This window comes from Sesamum indicum, linkage group LG4 (assembly GCF_026168435.1).
Source record: "Sesamum indicum cultivar Baizhima isolate 11 linkage group LG4, ASM2616843v1, whole genome shotgun sequence".
Taxonomy (NCBI): Eukaryota; Viridiplantae; Streptophyta; class Magnoliopsida; order Lamiales; family Pedaliaceae; genus Sesamum; species Sesamum indicum.
This window is the reverse complement of record NC_142660.1, coordinates 14,550,396-14,569,489: the sequence shown is the minus strand read 5'-3', so window position 1 is coordinate 14,569,489 and position 19,094 is coordinate 14,550,396. Positions and strand designations below refer to the sequence as shown.

Genomic DNA, 19,094 nt, shown 5'->3' with positions numbered 1-19,094 from the left:
CCATGGGTCTATCAAGAAAGAAGCATTCAATGTTTACGGTTGCTCATTCCAACTGCAGTGAGCGTCACTCTTGAATAAATTAGGTGGCCGGCCGTTAAGTAATGCATAAATCTAATTTTATGCCAGATGAAAGGGCAGGGGAATGCTAACAACTCAGTGGGTGCTTCATACTTGATACAATCTGTCTTCTCCTCCTAGGCCTCTATTATTATATCAAAATTTTCAAGACAAAAGTCTGATGCAAAATCCTCACTGTTAAAATGAATCAGTCAGCCTCAGAATCTTCTGCATCACTTTCCAAATACATTTCCACTGCTGCGGAGTTTGTTTCCTCATCCCCTTCATATTCTGTTCTCTTCTGCTCTTCCTCTCTTTCCCTCTCAAGAGCCCGAGCCTTTGCAGCTTCAAGCCTGGAACTTACAGCATCCCAAGAAACAAGCTTCTCCATAAAGGTAGATATATAATCTGGGCGTCGGTTCTGGAACAAACCACATGGTAATGATTACCGTTAAAGCAAGTAAAACAAGAATCACAAATATGGGAGAAGACTAACCTGGAAATCAAGGTAGTAAGCATGCTGCCAAAAAGAAAGAAAAACAATAGGAAACAGCACCAAGAAGGTTAGAGATCATTTACAAGTCCTTCCAAGGCTTGGGGGAGGGGGGGGGGGGGGGGTTTAAAAGTTCCAATCTCTTACCTCCCAGACATCTATAGTAAGCAGTGGCTGCAATAACAGAAAGAAAAAGAAGTTTCAGTAAAGGCCATGCATAGGAAATAATTAAGGCAAAGAGTTAGTAACACAATAACTCTTGAGATGAAATCAACATGTACGTGGTTTATCAATTGTGACGGTATGAATTATGTAAACAAAGACATTGAAGTCAAACCATATAGAGCAAAAAGAAGACATGTAGGTACTCACGGAGTGATCCCAGACAAGAGGATTTATAGCATTGGGGCTCTTCACCACGATAAGCTTTTTGTCCTCATCTGATGGACGGGGATTCACTGCATTTCCAACATTGAGTTTATTTGTTGTGTCTGCACAGGAAAAGAGAGCTTTCAGCTCGTCTATCTTTTTTAGGAAAATGTGAAAATAATGTCATACAGGTTCTTAATGGAAAAGGAAGTTCTGGAAAGTGCTTACATACGAGCCAAGCCCAACCAGAACCAAATTGTGTTGCTGCAGCTGCCTTGAATGCACTAACAAAAGCTTCAAAAGAACCAAAGTCTCTGTTGATTAGTTCTAGAAGCTCTCCGGATGGCTTACCTCCACCACCAGGTTTCATGGACTCCCAAAAGAAATCATGATTCCACACCTAGCAATGAAAAGGGACTATATCTTAGAAAGTTACTTTAATCACATTGTGGATCCTTTGAGTTATCAAATGACAGATGATAAAAATTGGATATGAGAAAATGATCGATTGAAAAGAGCAGCATTTCTCATGTCTTATTTGATAATAAGGACCAAACAAGTACAACAGGCTAGCATTAACCTTTGGCATCAATTGTTAAAGAACTGAAAATTTTAAGAGTCATCTACGTCCACAAAAATGCAAATGCAAGCAATGAGATGGAGAAAGACATATATACCTGTGCAGCATTATTGAAGGGTGGGAGGAGATCACCGTTGTTATATGTAGCAAGTATTATTTCCTCCAACGTCTTTGTATCCAGTTCTGTACCAACTATTTGCTTGTTGAGGTTATCAACATAGGCTCTGTGATGCTTCCCCCAATGGTATTCAAATGTTTCACGACTCATATGAGGTTCCAAACCGTCCTACATGCTCAATGAAGATTCATTACAGACATGCCAAGTAATGACATCCAATCACCATAACGGATGACAATGTTATTAAATCAGGATTCCACAGTTATACAGTTAGGACCTCGATGTACCTAAACAGGTACCAGCAAAGAAACATATGATACATACTAGTAAACAAGAGTAAGAAGATAACCACATACAAGAAATATTTATCACTTACAAGGGAGTATGGTGGAGGGCTAAGTTCAATTTTGGCCTTTATTACACCCTTAACAGCTTTCCTTACATTCCGCTTCTGCAAGAAAGACATCCAAACAGCCTCGTATCAACATCACCAGAAGAGAACATACCAAATGCAAACCCATTATCCCGCCTTAAGTGACAAGGCAAGGAAATCCCAAAGTTACTTAGAATAATTGAGCTCTCAAAACGAAGAACAACACACAACCTCACAGCCCAATACGTCATTTTGTCAAACACCTTGACACCATAAAACTGAGTTTCATTTGCCTAACAAGACTCAAACCTTCAACACACAAGAAGAGAGAAACTGTCCATCCTACTCAGAAAAAAACGAACTTGAACACTATCCCATCAACCGACAAAGGAAAATACACAACTACACACCTCAGTTTTCCTCCATAGCAGGCTGCGGGTCGACCCAGAAAATCCTGCAACGAAGTCATCAACCACCAAACACATACATCATGCACACGCTACAACGAACCAAGAAATAGCAACAAAGCTGACAAACCTTGAGTGGAGAACAACCCACATCCCGAAGGACTGGCAATCGCTGCTGCAGCAGACGCAGCCATAATCTCTCTGCTCCCGCAAACAATCTGTAAGAAAGAAGGAGCGAGAGCGCAAGTAGACTGACCTTTGGGCGTGTGTTATCGGCGCGAGTAGTGAGTACACTGTTTATACTATCACAAGTACAAAACAAAAACTCGAGAGGAATTTTCTTTTCTCTTCTTCTTTATTTTTTTTCTTCAAATCGAATTAATTGTACAATAAATTTATAATAATCGTAATACAGTAAATTTATAACTTATGAAAAATTAGTTATATTATTTTTTAATGAATAATTATTATGTATTAAATATAAAGATATTTATATTATAATGGTTAAAATATTAATATTGAATGTTTAAATTTTTAGACAATGTGATTAAATCAAATAAAAGGTTCTAAATTCAAATTTTATGACCACTCAAAAATTCACGTGCAAAATTTGTACAATAATTAATGAAATAGCTGCAAGTTTGATTGGAAAAAAGAATTTTCACTTGAAAATAAAGTTAGAAATGTAAGGTAATTAGGACATTTGGTACCAAAATGGGTACAAGTTGTACTACATTAGATTGTGCAGTGCAGTACGAGAAATGGCAAGGCAAAATTTGTGGAGTGTGGACATCATGACTTCATCTCGTCGTAGTTAGCTAATGTTGTTTGTCTCCTTTAGTTCGGAGAGAGCATCTAAGTACGTTACAAAATACATAATATATTCATTATGTAATTAATATATAATTTAAAAAATAATAATTAATTTATGATAAATTTATTATATAGATAGCCAATCACATAAAAAGAATATTGATTAATTTAATTCAATCGAATTTGATTTGAATAAAAAACAAATCTCTCTAACGACATATATTTGTAATATTGGTAGCTTAGTTTTTGTCATGAAATTCATGGAGTCAAATTTACTTATGCTGTATTTGGATCGATAGATTTGAGTGTTGTGGATTTAAAATTCACAATTGAAATCCATCTCACTTGTTTGACCAATAGAATAAATGAACAAATTTTAAATCCTTCATTAAATTCAATAAATTTTAAGTCTAATTAAGACGGATTTGAAATCCATTCAAGAACCTAGTCATTATAAATCCCTTTGAAATGCTCTTAAAACGTGGGTCAAAATAATTTGAAATATTACACAAATTCCTTGTAAATTCAAAGAAGATATTTCAAATACGTAGATTTAAAATCCATACATTACAAACTTTAAATTGCTTAATTCCATTGGGATAAAAGGGTCCCTTTGGCGGAGACCAGATAGCAGAAAATCGAATTGAGCACCATTAAACAAAAAAAATAGGAAATAGTAGTAATCAAAGAGATGAGTTTGAGATGGAAGCCTATTCTAATAAGCACTCTCTCAAGAAAAATCCAATACACATGATTATAAGCCTTGCTAACATTAAGCAATTTGAAATATCAAGTAAAACTCATTCAAGTTTATAATAATTGTAAGTCGATATAATTTTAGATTACAATATCTAGCAAGTATAATCCATCCAAAATTGCAGGTCATTTTAATTGCTTAATTCCATTATATGACACCACGCGCTACCAAATAAATTACTAGTTTTCTGTTTTAAGTAATTTTTGGTCTTAGATTTTGAAGTGAAGTGAAGTGACTGCTTATAAATTTGCAAAGAGATTCGATGAAAATGGGTAAGGCGTCTGTTGGTATGAAGAGTTGGATGGATTTTCTTCAAACGCTGCCACCGTTTCACTCTCTTCTCTTTATTACTCTTCCATCAATGGCCCTTCACCACCACCCCATCTTCACTTCTCCAACAGGTCTCGTTTTCTTTCTCTTGCAATCCTTTTTGATGATTTGTTACTGTAATAACTTACTCCTATGTGAATGTTGTCTTCTCGCAGACACAGGGGAGGCCCTGTTTTTTAACTGCTCTCTCACTTCCGCGATTCTGCAATGTTTGCCAACAATGGAGGTGCCCCTACCTTTGTTGGTGCGGTGCCCAAGGATTCGCGCAAGAGAAAGATGAAGGAAGTTGAGGCAGAAACCATAGAACATACTCCCGCAGCAGCAGCAAGCAATCAGATCAACCTCTTCAATCTTCACGGCCCCCACTTTGCTTCCCTCAATGGCCGCCACTCCCAAGTGCAACAAATACTAAACAATGCTGCACCCTTCAAGCCCTTCTCCTTTACGTCCCTCTTGACTGCAGCTGATGAGGATGATCTCGACTCTCTCTCCATGGAAATCAAGAACCAGACTGAACAAGTTGATCAGATCCTCCTCTTCCACGTACTGGATTTTCTAGCACTCTAATGAGTTTCTCTCTTGGTTTAGTTGTTAACTTCTGCTGAAGAGAAGGGTGGTTTTGTTTCATGCAGAATGAGAATCTCAGGCAGTCGTTGGCTGGAGTATTGGGGAAGCATCGCCGGACCCTCCACCGTGTTGCGGAGGAGAAGGCGGCCAAGAAACTGAAAGCAAAAGAATTGGAACTGCATGGGAAGTTGTCAGAGAATGCGGAGTTGGAAAGGATGGTGGAGCACTACAAGGGGGAAGCGGAGAGGCTGCTAATCCGGGTGAGGTGTTTGGAAAGGACGACAATGTCCCTGCAAGCAGGTCTGCAGGAGGCCAATGCAGCACGACGTTATGCAGAGACAGAGCAGGAGGATGCAGAGTCATCATACGAGGATCCTGACCGGGTGGGGCCGGTGAGGCTCGACTGCAAGGCCTGCGAGAGGCAGCTGGCCACAGTGATGATGTGGCCGTGCCGCCATATCTGCGTCTGCACACGGTGCGATTCTGTCACCAAGGTCTGCCCTGTTTGTTGCTCACTTAAGACCACCAGTGTTGAAGTCTGTCTCCCTCTCGACTAGGAAGATCTATAGCCCTTGCCCAAAATCTCTTGAAACTGATTATATTTATGGAGAGTTGATATGGAAAATCGGACATTGTTTAAGCCAAGAACTCTTGTGTGTTCTATATCTAATGAAGGTGAATCCAAAGGGCAGATAACTACCATGTTCACTACAAATGCATTTTTCCTTAATGTCTAGGTCTCTGCACATATATTCATGATCACAAAGATAAAGATGGCAATATCAATGCTTAAGATGTATAAAATCAGACACATCCTCGTTTACATACAGCATTTTAACACCCACTAAAAGATCAAACTCAAATGACAAAAAGTACAGAGACATCAGTAGTATGTCATGATCATCTATTAGAAAGTACAGTAAAATGGAGGGAAAGATCAGACGGGAATGGTACACTTGATCCTATATTTTCTATGTGATAAATGCTCCAAAATTTATGTGTCTTTAGAGGAGATGAATTCCCAAAAGGGCCCAACAGAACAAACCAAGCTAAGGCCATTATAGAGAAACCAGATGAACGAGACCGAAATTAGCTTACATATTACAAGATTTTACGCCCATGCTCTCAGTCTAGGCTGAAGATCTGATATTTTAACCTCATCTATTTTAGCCGCAACAATGAAATCATTTATGCTCAACCCTCCTGCACCAATTGAAACATTTAAATCGATAAACTGTCTGCTGTTGCAACTTAAATGAAGCAACAATGCTAACCCCAACAAGAATCAAAAACTCGAAATGTGAAAACTAACGCAGAAATGAAGAAACCCCAGGAAAACAGGATCCATGGAACAGATTGATCTAGTTGCTTACCAATTGAAGAAGTCCATAATTCAGCTCTAACTTGGTTGGGAGCATCCAAGTGAAGAGTTGGAAGGTGTCCAGTTGATTCAACAGCTTTGGTAATCCTGTTGATGAGTTCTTCCCCACATTTCGTGTCCCTTACTTTCCACAGACCTTGTAGCTTTAAACCCCCATCTTCATGTACAATTTTCCACCCAACAACCTGCATGAAGGTAAACTCGTACATGACGGATTATACCACACGTTTGATCATCTATCCTAATTTTTAGTGTTCTTCTTACTAGAAATACTTTATTTATCTGCAAACAGCGACTTTTAAGAGTTACGAACATAAGAAAAATACATGTGAGAAATCAAATGCAAATTTTCACATCATTCGAAAACCAAATTCCTCGTGCATGCACAACCATTCAGTTTTCTCGCTAAGTTAAAGATTATCTCACTACTACTACAATAGACGACCATCCTTCCATTGACAGTACAATCCTCCATTACCAGGAGAAAAAGTAGAATCCGGTTCAAGAATAAAGGAGAAAGTGAAGAACCTTGAACAACAGCTTTTTGGCATCGTCCTCTGACATGGGCTGCTGAAGCTGAGAAACGGGAACGCACTCCTGTTGCGCCAGAGACAAAGCAGAAGCAATGGGAATCAAAATCTTGTGCTCTGTGCTAACATTCCCGAGAACATTTTCACAGAAATTGCTCTCCAATTCTGCAGGAAAAGGATCCCTAGCTCCAAAATCCCCCAGCAAATCCGGGGCCGTAGCTCTAATCTTGAGCGAATTTCGCTTGCAGGTAGAAGAGAGGAAGCTTGGGGGCCTTCGAGAGGGAGTTTTAGAGAGAGAAAGAAGGGGAGAGAAGGCAAGGTGTGGTGCGGAGGCCATGGGAGGAAGAGTTGGAGCTCTTGCCTTTGCGTTTTTGGTTAGAGGATTGCTCTGTCTGTCTTCGACTCTGTTTGTGTTATCCAGTGGTGGATATAAACCGGTTCGATTTCTTTGGCATTAACGGCCGGTTCAGCTGCCCATCCCCCTGTCAAATTCTGACCACTGGTTCTGTATTAGTGGGCCTGTCATTCGGGGCTTCTTGAGTGAATTTTTTTTTTTAATAATTATAATTATTTTCGATCTATATTCTATTTAAACTAAATATTCATATTTTTTATATAATTATAAAAATTATTTATATTAATTAAAAATATTAATACTTTATATAAATAACGTTAATGTTTTAATGAGCATACGATATAATTTTTTAAAAAGTAAAATAATTTATATAAAAAAATATAAATTAAAGAGTATAAATATAATTATTCTTTTTCTTTAATAATTAAGTGAAGCTATATGGGAATTTTTGGGAAGGCTACTGTTGATATATTTCACATTTTTTAAGTACTTTTTCTCATTCACAAAGTGGAGAACAAGGCCAAATAGATGATAAGTTCCCGTTCATCTTCAGGGTAAATTACATTTTTGGTCTCATAAGTGGACTCGATTCTAATTTTAGTCCTATACTAAGGGCAATTTGCACATTTGGTCCCGTAAGTGGATTTTTTTTCCAATTTCAGTCCCGATTTGAGATTTCCGTTAAAACTTAACGGCAGCTGCTGAAATTCGTTATGTGCTGTTAAATATGGAGGGAAAGCATGTAGAATTGGAGGGAAAACATGGAGAATTGGAGAAAAAATCAACAACTTGGTGGAAATTACACTATATCCTCTTCCTTCTAAAACAACACCATAAGCCAAGATACAACCAAAAAATAAACTAAAACAGTTTGTCTTTATTGCATCTGTGCAATTTTGTCCTTCATTCTATTCAGTTTTCGAAGCAATCCGGGTATGATAACCTTTGCCCTTGCACACATCGGCGGATCTTCCCAATGAAAAAAACCACATCCGCTTCTTTTTTTCGTATACCCAAAAAACCTCCTACCTGGGTTGTCGTCGGTCCATGAGGTTTTCAAAATCGCAAGCCTTCCACAATGACAAATTTTCTCTATTACCAGCCATATTTTGTGAGATTTTTTTCTACTAAATGCAAGAGAGAAATGAAGAAATGGGATTTAAATAGAAGGAAGAGGGTCTAGTGTAATTTCCACAAAGTTGTTGATTTTTCCTCCAATTCTCCATGCTTTCCCTCCAATTCTACATGCTTTCCCTCCATATTTAACAACATCTAACGAATTTCAGCAGCTGCCGTTAAGTTTTAACGGAAATCCCCAACCGGGACTGAAATTGGAAAAAAAATCCACTTACGGGACCAAATGTGCGAATTGCCCTTAGTATGGAACTAAAATTGGAATCGGGTCCACTTATGGGACCAAAAATGTAATTTACCCTTCATTAAATATCGAATATAGAGAGGTGAGAAACCCATCTCCAGACCCTGAATACAAAAACGCTTAGCAAACTCGGCCGAGCCCCTATATGATTTTTTTAGTTTTAATTTGAAATCTTCGAAGACACTGAGAATAAACTTCAATAATTACGCGAGAATAAACTCTTTAAGAGCTTCAATTTCAAGTTTTTTATCCCTTGTCGCCTGCGCCCTATCAATATATAACTCTATGTGGCCTTAGAAAGTTTGCCATGAACAAGCGCCCAAGTATTTGCCTAGATCATCTAGTAGCTATGGAAAATGGTACGCAGTCGCTCCCTCCTTCTTCGAGTAAGAGGCTACTAAGGCAGACACTTTGATTTCTGTGAATTCACCATCATCCCTAAACATGAGCAAAACTGTCTAACAGTCACTCATTTTTTTTTCTTTTTTATAAACATTGTGATTACATAATTTACATGAATATTAAAAATTATGAAATATATTGATATGATAAATAAACTCATATTAAATATGATAAGTGGTTTTTATAATAAATTACTTACATAAATCTACTAACACTCGAACATATGATTTTTAACTTATTCATGTGGCTTCATTAAAAACACTCGCCATTGGAAAAGTTGTGTATAACTATAATACTTAAACCTCTCATAAAAATAATATTCTCCCCAAAAAATTTAAAATTACTCTTGAACCTCTCCAAGAATTCTCCGATTACAATTGTACCTCTTCCATTAGGGTTTAAACGAAAAATATTGATGTCAAAAAAAAAAAAAAATCATACAAACTTTCAATTTGGTGCAAGTATAATTTCAAAGGTTTTCTGGGAAAAAAATAATTTTATCTTGGATAAATTACAGCCACCTCATCTGAGATTTAACATAATTACAAATACATTTTTATTATTTGAAAATTTGCAATTACCCACTAATTGTGGCATTCATATAACAACGAGCTTATTTCGTTGGCATGCTTTAAGTTTTGATCCAATTTTATGGTGCACTGATCAAAATACCATTTTTTATGTATTATAATGTTATATAACTTTTAAGACTTTTCGAAATATTTTTGTGGACTGATATGCTCTATTCATTATTTATTTTATCCACTGAAGTCAAGATTGTTGTATGATCAAAATTCTTGTTAGACTAGATGTACCTGTACATTTCACCAAATATATTATATTTTTTATAATTAATTCAAATTTAATCAAAGCTTAAACGAGCTATTTCTGGAAAAAGATTTGAGGACATTACCTTGGTGACGCCTGAGGCTGACCACGTCTAGAGACCCGCTTGTCTCTGGTCAAACAGCCACTAACAACGAACGTAGGAGCGCGGCGTTCCGTGATCGATCAGTCGCGCCGGTAAATCTCTTGTATCACAATCCTGTCGGAGAACTTCGAACCATTTAAGCACCAAAATTCTGCATTTCTATCGTTTTCATTTCATGGACAGCATCTCTTCGTCATCAATGGCTAATGTTAATGATGATAGCAATCATGTAATGGACGTCCCGCCAATGCCATCCCCCCCAACGCAGTCTCCTCCCATTCCTCTCCATTTATGCGGGTTTCTCACCGGCGACACCGTTCAAGTCCAAGGCGACACCGGCGAGTTGCAGTTCTCCCTTCAGCTCCACGTCCATAAAAAGGAAAATCGTCCCGGGGACCGTCCTGACGCAAACGTCGCGGAAATTGGTCGGGATTCCGTCCAACCGTCGACATCTTTGTCGTACTTGACTCCTACTTCAACTCCGGAGGATCAAGGACGCAATGCGGATATAAATGCAGTGACTGTGAGTGAAGAATCTTGGTCGAGAGGTGAGGTTGTGACGAGGTTGAGGAGTGGGGTTCTGTCTCCTGTGAAGTATTACCGTACCGGAACTTATGGTGCTTCAGGAAGCAGTTTGGTTTCCAAAAAAAGAAGTAAGGGTAGAGGGAAGGGAGACAATGTGTTCGAGAAAATGCTCAAGAGACGGAGTTCTCCGTTGAGGCCGTGCAATGCCTATGCTTTCTTCCTGATGGCCAACTGGGCTGTGGTCAAGCGCTCCTCATTTGCAGAAACGAGCAAGAAATTGAGCAAGAAGTGGTACAAACTCTCTCAACAAGTAAAGAAGGTACTTAATATTATATGGTAAATTATGATTAACTCTCCTAAAATTTGTTATAATTATAATTATCTTTTATATTTGAGAAAAATGACAACTATCTTCTAGTATTAACAATCTGTGGTTCGTTAACCTCAGAGGATTCCATTGTAATTCACCCTACTATTATATCCTCCTTTCTCCTTAATCAAGTTGGCCGATTGCGAAATCCAAAGATCATCTGATGATATATACCGTTGTAATAGGAGTACGAAGACATGGCTTTGAAGGACAATGCAAGATATAAGAGGCAACGTTTGCTACTAAAGAACGACATTGAGCAAGAGACTACCTCAGTAGTCAGTACTGCTTCCGGACACCGAGTAAGGTCATAAAACCTTGCGTATCATTCATATTTATGTTGTTTTCACTGATCTTAGCTTTCTCGTGTAGAAACTAAATTGATTCTAAACATCTTGCGTTACATATATGCAAATGGTCAAGTGTATGCACAAAATAATATCAACATGACTTAGGAAAGAATGTTACAGATTATATTTTACATGCAGTATAAATATTACTTCACATACAGAGGTGGCGTAAATTTTGTAAGTGTGGTGTAAACGAAAATTGGCAATGTATTAAACAACCTTGATCTCAACACGAAATTTTCTAACTTAGATCGTGTTTGGCCGAGTCTTAAGAAACCTTCTGTCTAGCTCTGCACACCAGAATAGATGGCTGATGATTACATTAAATATAAATAAAGGGAATCTTTAGTTATCAGTTAAGATCTAATCAGATAAGGGGAATTTTTTAACCGGTCCCGCAAGTAAGGCTAGATTTCTTTTCTAGCTCATTCACTCGGACATTCGATCACAAAATCCATTGACAACGGATTTCACTACCATTCCCATTTTCGGGCAACTTTGACGCTCTCCTTTACCACTGCATGACTAGATCACACAGATAGACAAAAAGAAAAAAAAAAAAGAAGATAAAAATGGCGGGTTTGGGATTCATGCAATAAGAAGGAAGAGTCAGCCGCTGACGAGTCTTCTAGAAAGAGTGTTTTGAACCCATTGTCGAAAGACCGGGGGAAGACAAGCAAGAAGTCTTTGAGCGAAGACGTTGTCCTTGGATAAGTGCGAGAAGAGACCTTTCCAAGTCAGTCCCTCAGGTCGATACTTCCATGGCCATGGTAGCCACGTGTCATTATCCCCCATTGGCATAGTTAGATGATCTTCACTCTCTCGATCCCTTTGAAAAACATTTGCCTATCTATTTGATCTAACCAGGTAAATTGACCTATCCCCCAGCGTACCGGAGCTTTTCTACCCGCAAAAGATCTTTTTTATCTTAGTCAAATGATCGATTCATTCCTCAATCGCAGCAGGCAAACCTTCAACATAATAGATCATTGCAAGCCCTTCTATGCCTATCTTCCCCTCTGCGCCTTGAACAGAAGCTAACTGCACGAAGACCCTCTTACTTAAGCAGGTGCTATCACTTAACTCTCCATATAAGCTGGATGACCCGGGCCTTCTTTGTGCCTTTTATCTAGCTACATTCTATTACCGGTTGACACCTCCTTGAAACTTAAATAAGTCTTATGGGATAACATACACAAGTATGCCTCTAAAAATTGGATGTTTGAAAGGGAACTAGAAATATCGTAATAAAAGAATCTTACGCCTAAAAATCCCATGTCTTTCTTGGTTGGACCAACCCAACTGGTGATTTTCAACAAGTCTCTCTTCTTTTTTTTGGGGGGGGGAGCAGAGCTATTCTGAAAAATAGAAAAAGATGAATAAGAAAAATGAACTGATACTCTATGGAGTATCAAGTGCAGCTGATCTAGAATTTATGTTATCCCGTAGTGATAGTGTATCCTTAGAGAGTCTGTCAAGTACCTCTTCAACTAGGTCGGATGCGGAAAGCGCTCCACCTGACTTTGAGGGGATACTGGATAGAATCTCTAATGAATACACACACTGGCTTCTTCACAGTAGGAGGGAATTACCTCCCGAATGGATGATGCCAGACCTTGTTTGGGCAGTGATTTCAGATGACCATATTGAGCGGCTTTCTAACAAATGATTATTATGATGTCATGTTGCATGGCCTTCTAACTGGTTATGCAACGAGGTCTTTCAATTTGTAGATCTAATCAACTATTCCGTATGAGATGCCCAAGAAAAAAGGAACGAGGAAAAGAATCGACAAAGAAGAGAAGAGAAAATCGTGAATGAAAAAGCGTGAGGAGAGTCCTGAAGACGAGATGTTAGAAGGTGCAAAATTAATAGGTGCCGGAGCTGCTTTGTGACTGATTTAATTAAGTGAAACTCGATTTGTGAAAAGAATATCATAAGGTATTTTAAAAAGCTATAAACTCACTCAAACACAACTAAAGCAAAAACTAAAAGAGTAGGCCGTTTCAGTTATACACGAATATAATAGCCTTGCAAGGCCTGCAAGTTTCCAATGAATAAAGTAACAAAGAAATAACAATAATAGGTCGAGGGCTTTACACAACGCCAGATGCTATGAACAAAAAGTTTGGCCATCATGTAATTCACTTGTAGCAAAGGGCGCCTCTGCGTACAACTCACAGTGAAAACGGCTTTGCGTAGACATCAAATGGTTCATTAGCACTTAGCTGTGGCTCCTGCAAGCAAGAGAGAACAAGTTAAATTCTGACAGCAGTCTGCGTTAGTTTTACCTAATCTATTTCGTGCAGAGCTTAACAGAGGCAAACTATCAATTCTTCTTGTACCATGCGCTTATAAACATAGTACAAATATGGCTGAAAAAGTATGTAAATCTGAACCAATGTGGTAAAGGTGAGAACTGAGAAGGCATACCTGTCTCAGCCCAACACCACTTCCCCCAGTCAAAAGCATCGTGAGAAGTGTTGTAACAACACCCCCTGACCCTCCTAGATCTTCGTCAGTCCTGCGGATGGTAGATCTCATTGCAGTTAACATACTCCCATAAGTAGTTGCTTGTCCTTTCTCTATGGCTTGGATGAAAGCAAAGGTCATTGCGCCTGTTGAAGTCACCTTAGATAGAGCCTGTACAATGTATCATTTGTGTCAATCCAATTACTAGCTGGAAGAAATACTTGATGTTAAAAATGTTCACTAAAAAGGATTTCAGCAGAGTGAACAAAACTTACAGCTGTATCAGCAGAGGTTTGATCGTCATCACAACCACTGAACGATATGGCTTCTCCCCCACTTGTGCCTTTCCACGTGCCTGTTCGAGGACGATGGTCTTCCCATGCATATCGCCCGGTTCTGCATTGACAGATAAAAGTTTCAAGAAACTGAAATTTGAAGAGTTTATTTAGCAGAAAGGGGCTGTTGACAAAGTACACTTAGAGAGAGAGAGAGAGAGAGAGAGAGAGGGAGGGAGGGAGGGAAGAAGAGTTTATCATATCTTCTCATTAAAAGTGAAATATCTTTTCCCTATCCGGTCACACCCCCTCAAAAGAGATAAAGACAGGTGAAACCCACCCACTAGCCTTAAGATTCCATTTATGGTTTTGGGCAGTTTGATGCTACCACGTGGATAGCAACTCAACTTAGGTTTATATGACCATATGGCTAATTTGAGACGACCCGAGTTGGTAGGTTCGTAACTCACTTGAAAGCTGATATCGATATTTTATCATCACACTCTAATGTAAAGTTTTTCAAGTTGGGCATTTATCCCTTTGAGCTCAGATGCCCCTGATGATGTAAACATTTCCCTGTATGACATCATATACTTCGATTTAATGGTTAACACCAAGTGGAGGTTACTACCCACATGAAGAACATGAAATCATCTCTGAATTTTTTACCTTGTTATTTATCCACACTAGTATTTTCAGTTAATCTTGATGCTAGCCGTATAAAACCAAAGCCACAAACCTGTCCATTCTACAAAGAAACGGTAAATCTAGCACTGTCCCACTGTGACATGCATCTATGATTGCATGAAGCTTGACACCAGGGGGAAGAGGCCTCACAAGTGTTGCGTTAATTTCATTATCAACAATCATTCCCTGCGTCTCAAAGTCCAATGGGCATAATGTTTCATCGAATCCATCAACTTCGTCTCCTGTGTAGTTCCTCTGTTGTGAACCATGGCCAGAATAATGAAACACCAGTGAGTCCCCCGCCTGACAACCTTGAACAAGCCAAAACATCGCCATCCTAATATTGTGTTTTGTTGGAATTCTGTACGGATCAGTTTCCTCTTCTGAAATTTGGAAATATGATAAGCGTTGGTTAATTGTTAAAAGTTTTTCAAAGGAACAAATAATTACTAACTCAAACCTTTTGCACAGGACAGCCAGCTCCTAAGAATCAATCAGCTGGTGATTACAGTCAGAAAAAAAAAAATTTCTTGATAAAGACATGTGTTGGTCTTCTAAGGCATTTTTTTAAATGGCTGAGTGTAAAAAGAAACCATTAAGGCGTTGCGGTTGGCACATTCAGGACTCATAATCTTGTCTTGTCATTGTTGATGCTATGTCAAGATTTCACTGTTGTGAGATCCCTTCTAACTGCAATTATTTGCAACTGTGGTGAAAACAACTATAAGATTCCTTACTTTAGGCCTACATTTCAGGACTTCATTTTCAACTCTGTTGTCAAAAGTTCAATCTTCAGCATATTCACTGCTTGTTTATGGATAATTATCAAACACCGAATCACTTCAAATAATGAGAGACGCAACCTACAATCAATTTCTCTAACAACAAATTTCAACAAAAGAGATTCATTTCCAGTTTCTTCTTAATAAGGATTTGATCCATCTCTTCACCCGTCATTTCAATAATCCCTGATTTGAAGACAGCAATATAGAGCATTTTTCTAAAATCAAAAGTAAGATTCTCTTTTGTTTGGCTATTACAGTTGGACAGGCGTGCATCATTGGCATAATGAGCATGAATTACTCCCTCTCAAAATGAAAGTTCATATTTCTTCCATTTCTTAAAATAAAAACTTATCTTAAAAATTTATCATTTGATTCGAGATTGATAACTTTCAACAACTAGTTTTAAAGACAATAGTGTAAATTATTGAAAGCATTCATCTTTTTCACTCTTATCTAAAGTTCCATGCTCAATCAAATTGCATGATACAATTTGGAATAGAGAGATTATTATTTTGTACAGTTTCACCTACACCAGATCCATTGGTGATCCTTATTTTGCTTTCTCAAATTCAATTGCCCCAAGCATTCCATCATTATGCATGTGTCTTCACACTCTTTCCGAAATGGTATAATAAACACACTCTTTCTTCTCCTAACTTTCAAAGAAAATGGTGCGCTAATATGGATATGTCTCCAGAAACAATATGATCTCAATGAAAAACTAATTTATGAATGTTTCAAAAGCCATTGACCACATAAAGACTTTGGCATTACAAAGCACAAGTTGCTTAGACAACTCATAGTGCACAACAGTGAAAGACCAGAGCAGAAGAAGCAATTCTGGAACTTCAATAATGGACTTTCAATTTGAATACACAGCCTTAAGACTCAATAAACATGTAAAGAACATGGCCCTGATTAACTTTAAGGCAAAATGTTCAAATATCATACATACATATGTGTAAAAGATTGTCCTTAGTTTACGAAATCTTGTGTTCTTGGAACCCCAACAATGCAACTTGCTGAGTTGACATCAAACAAGTCAAATCCTTAACTGAGTCATAAAATTCAACTAGCACATAAAAAGAAAAACCCCATATTTCCCCAAATTAAGATCCATCAGGAAAAAAATTAACAAACTGAATTAAGTCCAACAAAACAACAGAACAAAAAAACAAAATTGAATTGAAGAGGGAGAAGAAGGTTACCAGTTAGCATCAGAATTGAGGACTCAGGGAACTTAAACCGGTTGAGGAGCATATACTTCATGCACTTGGCATCATTAATACATCCCTTGAGCTCATGCCTCGAGAACTTATACGAGATCCCCACGATCACCGCCTTCTTCCGCCCGTGGGCCGACTGAGGCGGACCGCTCGGAGCGTGGTTGTACGGCGACGGAGGAGGGTAGTAGTTGTTGTACCCGTTGAAAGAAGAGGAAGTGGCGGGGTGATAGGATGGGGGAGGGGCGGGTGGACCAGCACGAGGGTCGGCTATGCGGGTGATGGCCTGGCAGATGGCGCAGCGGATGGAGGAGGCGCCGGGCGGCAGCTGGAGCGGCGTGTGGCAGTTGGAGCAGTTAACTAGCATCAACATTTTCGTTGATCGAGAAGAGGAGACTAATTGATGGAGGATCGATTCTTGTGAGGCAGGTGTGTTTATATGTATAAATGGGAAGAAGAGGAAGACTTGGTTGGGGGGAGGGGTCAATTTTGCTGCTGAGGAATTGGAGTTGGTGGGAATGGGGTAAGAAAGAGGGAAACAGTATTTATAAAGTTATATTAAAAGTTTGAGGAGACTTCCTATTGGCTACTTTTTCAAGATTTAATCAATACTTTTTATGGGTTTTTTAGTCTGATATTTTTATGCAAAATTACATAGGATAGGTTAAAACGGGTTTCCTAATTCGTCATTTACACATAAATTTCATGTAATTTGAAAAATTACATCAATATCCTTGAGGTTTATTTCTTTGTAACAAATAAGTCTCTCCACTAATCGAATTTTAGCGAATTTGTTGATATTAACAAAAAATTAAAAAAAATCTATATATACCCTGAATAACTCATTACTAACTTATAGTAGGTCAATAAATCAGTAATAAGTCAATTGATGGTAAATATCAATTTTCATTCGTATTTTTTTTGTTAATATCAGCAAATTCAATAAATTTTGACTAGTGGGGAACCTATTTATTAGATAGATGCAAACTTCATGGGTGCTAGATGTAATTTCTCAAACCACATGAGGTTTACATATAATTATACAAAATCTCAAAAGAGAAGAGTGTAGTTATCCCGAGTTACAAATACTCTCACATTACTTAAAAAATTATAAATATTTTTCTAAAATTGGTGGTCGTCTAACAAATATTCACTCGTGACAGCCTATTATAAGAGGGTATTTGTTAGATAATTATTAATTTTATAGAGTATTTATAAGTTTTCAAATAATAAGACGATATTTGTATTATAAAACTCAAGGACTGTTGTAATTTACTCAAATTATATATATGAGAGGAGAAAATTGAAAAGCATGGACAAAATTGATTTTCTAAAAAAACTTTATTTAAAATTTAGTTTGACTAGGTTCCACTTATTGTTCAGTATAATTATGTCGAGCCAAATATATTATAGTATCTGAATTTTATTGTTAATGTCAAATTAATATACATTAGATGGTCTTTATACAATTAGTATAGAATTTTTAGGAAAAATAATTAAAAATGAGCAAATTTTTATATTGAAATGAGTTTTTATTAATAGAAATGTGTTCACATTAATATCATAATAAACTGAGAAATATTAGGTTGATTAATATGTTATATAAGAACATTGAAACCAAACAGATCAAGCACCAGTACAATGGTTTTTGGGGTTCAATAGGATCACAATGGTCAAAAGATTTTTATGACAATCCTTAGATCATTTGAGAAGTAACCTACAAAACAGGAGTTAACACTTTGATGTTTAAGTCAATAATTAAATTACTAAAAAGGAAAGCTTGAAATAACGAAAGATAATGATGCAATAATTGATATGAGGTGATCAAATGTTGAAATTCAAGCTAAATTAAGCTCAAATGCAAAAAATAAGTAAGAAATATAAAAAACAGTGTTGTTTGTCGAGAGAAAAAAGCGTAGAGTATAGATTGTTTGGGTTATCGATTTGACTACACTATGGCCTTTATTTGTAAAAGGCTTTAGAGTAAAATCCAAAAGTTGGTTACTGCAATCTGCACATCATTGGAAAGTTGCAGATGTTACCTAACTAACATAAGCATCAAAACATAATTTGGACTTATCTGAATGGGAATATGAATGTTTGAGTATGTCTTACCCAATCAACTCGATAATTTTGAAGTTTTTGTAACTAACTGTTTAATAGAGTTGATTTCACATATAGGGGGAATTAGCTGAAAGATTTTAACATGACGTTGCTTGAGATTTGGGGAGTTTTTATGATGCAACCTCCTTACTGTTTGTTGAGTCATCTTGTTGAATCGAATTTACTTTTAGGCTCTACCGTATTAGTTTGTAAGCGTAGGAAGTATGGATTTGGTACCTTATTTATGGCCAACAAGATTGGGCCTGCTGAACTGTTCGGTGGGACGCCCATCTTTGTTTTGGGCTTTAGAGAAAAATAATTGAGGAAGATATCAGTAACTATACCTATTTCATAATGGTTTGAATGAAAAGTATTGACGCAAATAAAAAATTTACATACACCTTTAATTTTACTACTTATCCATACACATACAACACACTGACGCTACACAACATACAGACAC

General features: G+C 37.5%; 5 protein-coding genes across 6 annotated transcripts; 2 read left to right on the top strand and 3 right to left on the bottom strand.

The window, feature by feature from the left end:
* Positions 1-94: 94 nt before the first annotated feature.
* On the bottom strand, positions 95-2,696 carry FSD2 (Fe superoxide dismutase 2). The gene is made up of 9 exons (XM_011078246.3): positions 2,528-2,696; positions 2,401-2,444; positions 1,994-2,068; positions 1,597-1,785; positions 1,148-1,319; positions 923-1,041; positions 698-724; positions 554-577; positions 95-478 (listed from the first exon to the last, which is right to left on the bottom strand). The coding sequence occupies exons 1-9, from the start codon at positions 2,589-2,591 to the stop codon at positions 266-268; spliced, it is 927 nt and encodes a 308-aa protein (XP_011076548.2). The 5' UTR covers positions 2,592-2,696; the 3' UTR covers positions 95-265.
* A 1,511-nt stretch (positions 2,697-4,207) lies between these two features.
* Positions 4,208-5,549, top strand: LOC105160962 (BOI-related E3 ubiquitin-protein ligase 1). 2 transcript variants are annotated; one of them, XM_020693502.2, is made up of 3 exons: positions 4,208-4,368; positions 4,453-4,840; positions 4,930-5,549. In XM_020693502.2, the coding sequence occupies exons 2-3, from the start codon at positions 4,505-4,507 to the stop codon at positions 5,419-5,421; spliced, it is 828 nt and encodes a 275-aa protein (XP_020549161.2). In that variant the 5' UTR covers positions 4,208-4,368; positions 4,453-4,504; the 3' UTR covers positions 5,422-5,549. The 2 variants fall into 2 exon arrangements, with proteins under 2 accessions (XP_020549161.2, XP_088735681.1); XM_088879555.1 differs by lacking the exon at positions 4,208-4,368 and having other exon boundaries at positions 4,427-4,840.
* An 83-nt stretch (positions 5,550-5,632) lies between these two features.
* LOC105160767 (Transcriptional coactivator/pterin dehydratase) lies at positions 5,633-7,188 on the bottom strand. Its single transcript, XM_011078245.3, has 3 exons — positions 6,774-7,188; positions 6,238-6,430; positions 5,633-6,067 (listed from the first exon to the last, which is right to left on the bottom strand). Exons 1-3 carry the CDS (start codon positions 7,110-7,112, stop codon positions 5,976-5,978), a joined length of 624 nt encoding a protein of 207 aa, XP_011076547.1. The 5' UTR covers positions 7,113-7,188; the 3' UTR covers positions 5,633-5,975.
* Positions 7,189-9,793: 2,605 nt separating this feature from the next.
* Positions 9,794-11,246, top strand: LOC105160766 (uncharacterized). Its single transcript, XM_011078244.3, has 2 exons — positions 9,794-10,685; positions 10,922-11,246. The coding sequence occupies exons 1-2, from the start codon at positions 10,017-10,019 to the stop codon at positions 11,048-11,050; spliced, it is 798 nt and encodes a 265-aa protein (XP_011076546.1). The 5' UTR covers positions 9,794-10,016; the 3' UTR covers positions 11,051-11,246.
* A 1,777-nt stretch (positions 11,247-13,023) lies between these two features.
* Positions 13,024-17,046, bottom strand: MC1 (metacaspase 1). The gene is made up of 5 exons (XM_011078243.3): positions 16,514-17,046; positions 14,573-14,903; positions 13,834-13,954; positions 13,520-13,729; positions 13,024-13,323 (listed from the first exon to the last, which is right to left on the bottom strand). The coding sequence occupies exons 1-5, from the start codon at positions 16,899-16,901 to the stop codon at positions 13,264-13,266; spliced, it is 1,110 nt and encodes a 369-aa protein (XP_011076545.1). The 5' UTR covers positions 16,902-17,046; the 3' UTR covers positions 13,024-13,263.
* Positions 17,047-19,094: the final 2,048 nt, after the last annotated feature.

Excerpts from the sequence above, each read along its gene's own strand:
- LOC105160962 (XM_020693502.2), top strand. The coding sequence starts at position 4,505 with ATGTTTGCCAACAATGGAGGTGCCCCTACCTTTGTTGGTGCGGTGCCC. Across the intron at positions 4,841-4,929 it reads ATCAGATCCTCCTCTTCCAC|AATGAGAATCTCAGGCAGTC; the intron begins GTACTGGATTTT and ends TGTTTCATGCAG.
- FSD2 (XM_011078246.3), bottom strand. The coding sequence starts at position 2,591 with ATGGCTGCGTCTGCTGCAGCAGCGATTGCCAGTCCTTCGGGATGTGGG. Across the intron at positions 2,445-2,527 it reads TGGGTTGTTCTCCACTCAAG|GATTTTCTGGGTCGACCCGC; the intron begins GTTTGTCAGCTT and ends ACTTCGTTGCAG. Across the intron at positions 1,320-1,596 it reads CCTTCAATAATGCTGCACAG|GTGTGGAATCATGATTTCTT; the intron begins GTATATATGTCT and ends TTTCATTGCTAG.
- LOC105160766 (XM_011078244.3), top strand. The coding sequence starts at position 10,017 with ATGGACAGCATCTCTTCGTCATCAATGGCTAATGTTAATGATGATAGC. Across the intron at positions 10,686-10,921 it reads TCTCTCAACAAGTAAAGAAG|GAGTACGAAGACATGGCTTT; the intron begins GTACTTAATATT and ends CCGTTGTAATAG.
- LOC105160767 (XM_011078245.3), bottom strand. The coding sequence starts at position 7,112 with ATGGCCTCCGCACCACACCTTGCCTTCTCTCCCCTTCTTTCTCTCTCT. Across the intron at positions 6,431-6,773 it reads CCAAAAAGCTGTTGTTCAAG|GTTGTTGGGTGGAAAATTGT; the intron begins GTTCTTCACTTT and ends ACCTTCATGCAG. Across the intron at positions 6,068-6,237 it reads ATTATGGACTTCTTCAATTG|GAGGGTTGAGCATAAATGAT; the intron begins GTAAGCAACTAG and ends CAATTGGTGCAG.
- MC1 (XM_011078243.3), bottom strand. The coding sequence starts at position 16,901 with ATGTTGATGCTAGTTAACTGCTCCAACTGCCACACGCCGCTCCAGCTG. Across the intron at positions 13,955-14,572 it reads TTTCTTTGTAGAATGGACAG|AACCGGGCGATATGCATGGG; the intron begins GTTTGTGGCTTT and ends CTGTCAATGCAG. Across the intron at positions 13,324-13,519 it reads GTGGTGTTGGGCTGAGACAG|GAGCCACAGCTAAGTGCTAA; the intron begins GTATGCCTTCTC and ends TCTTGCTTGCAG.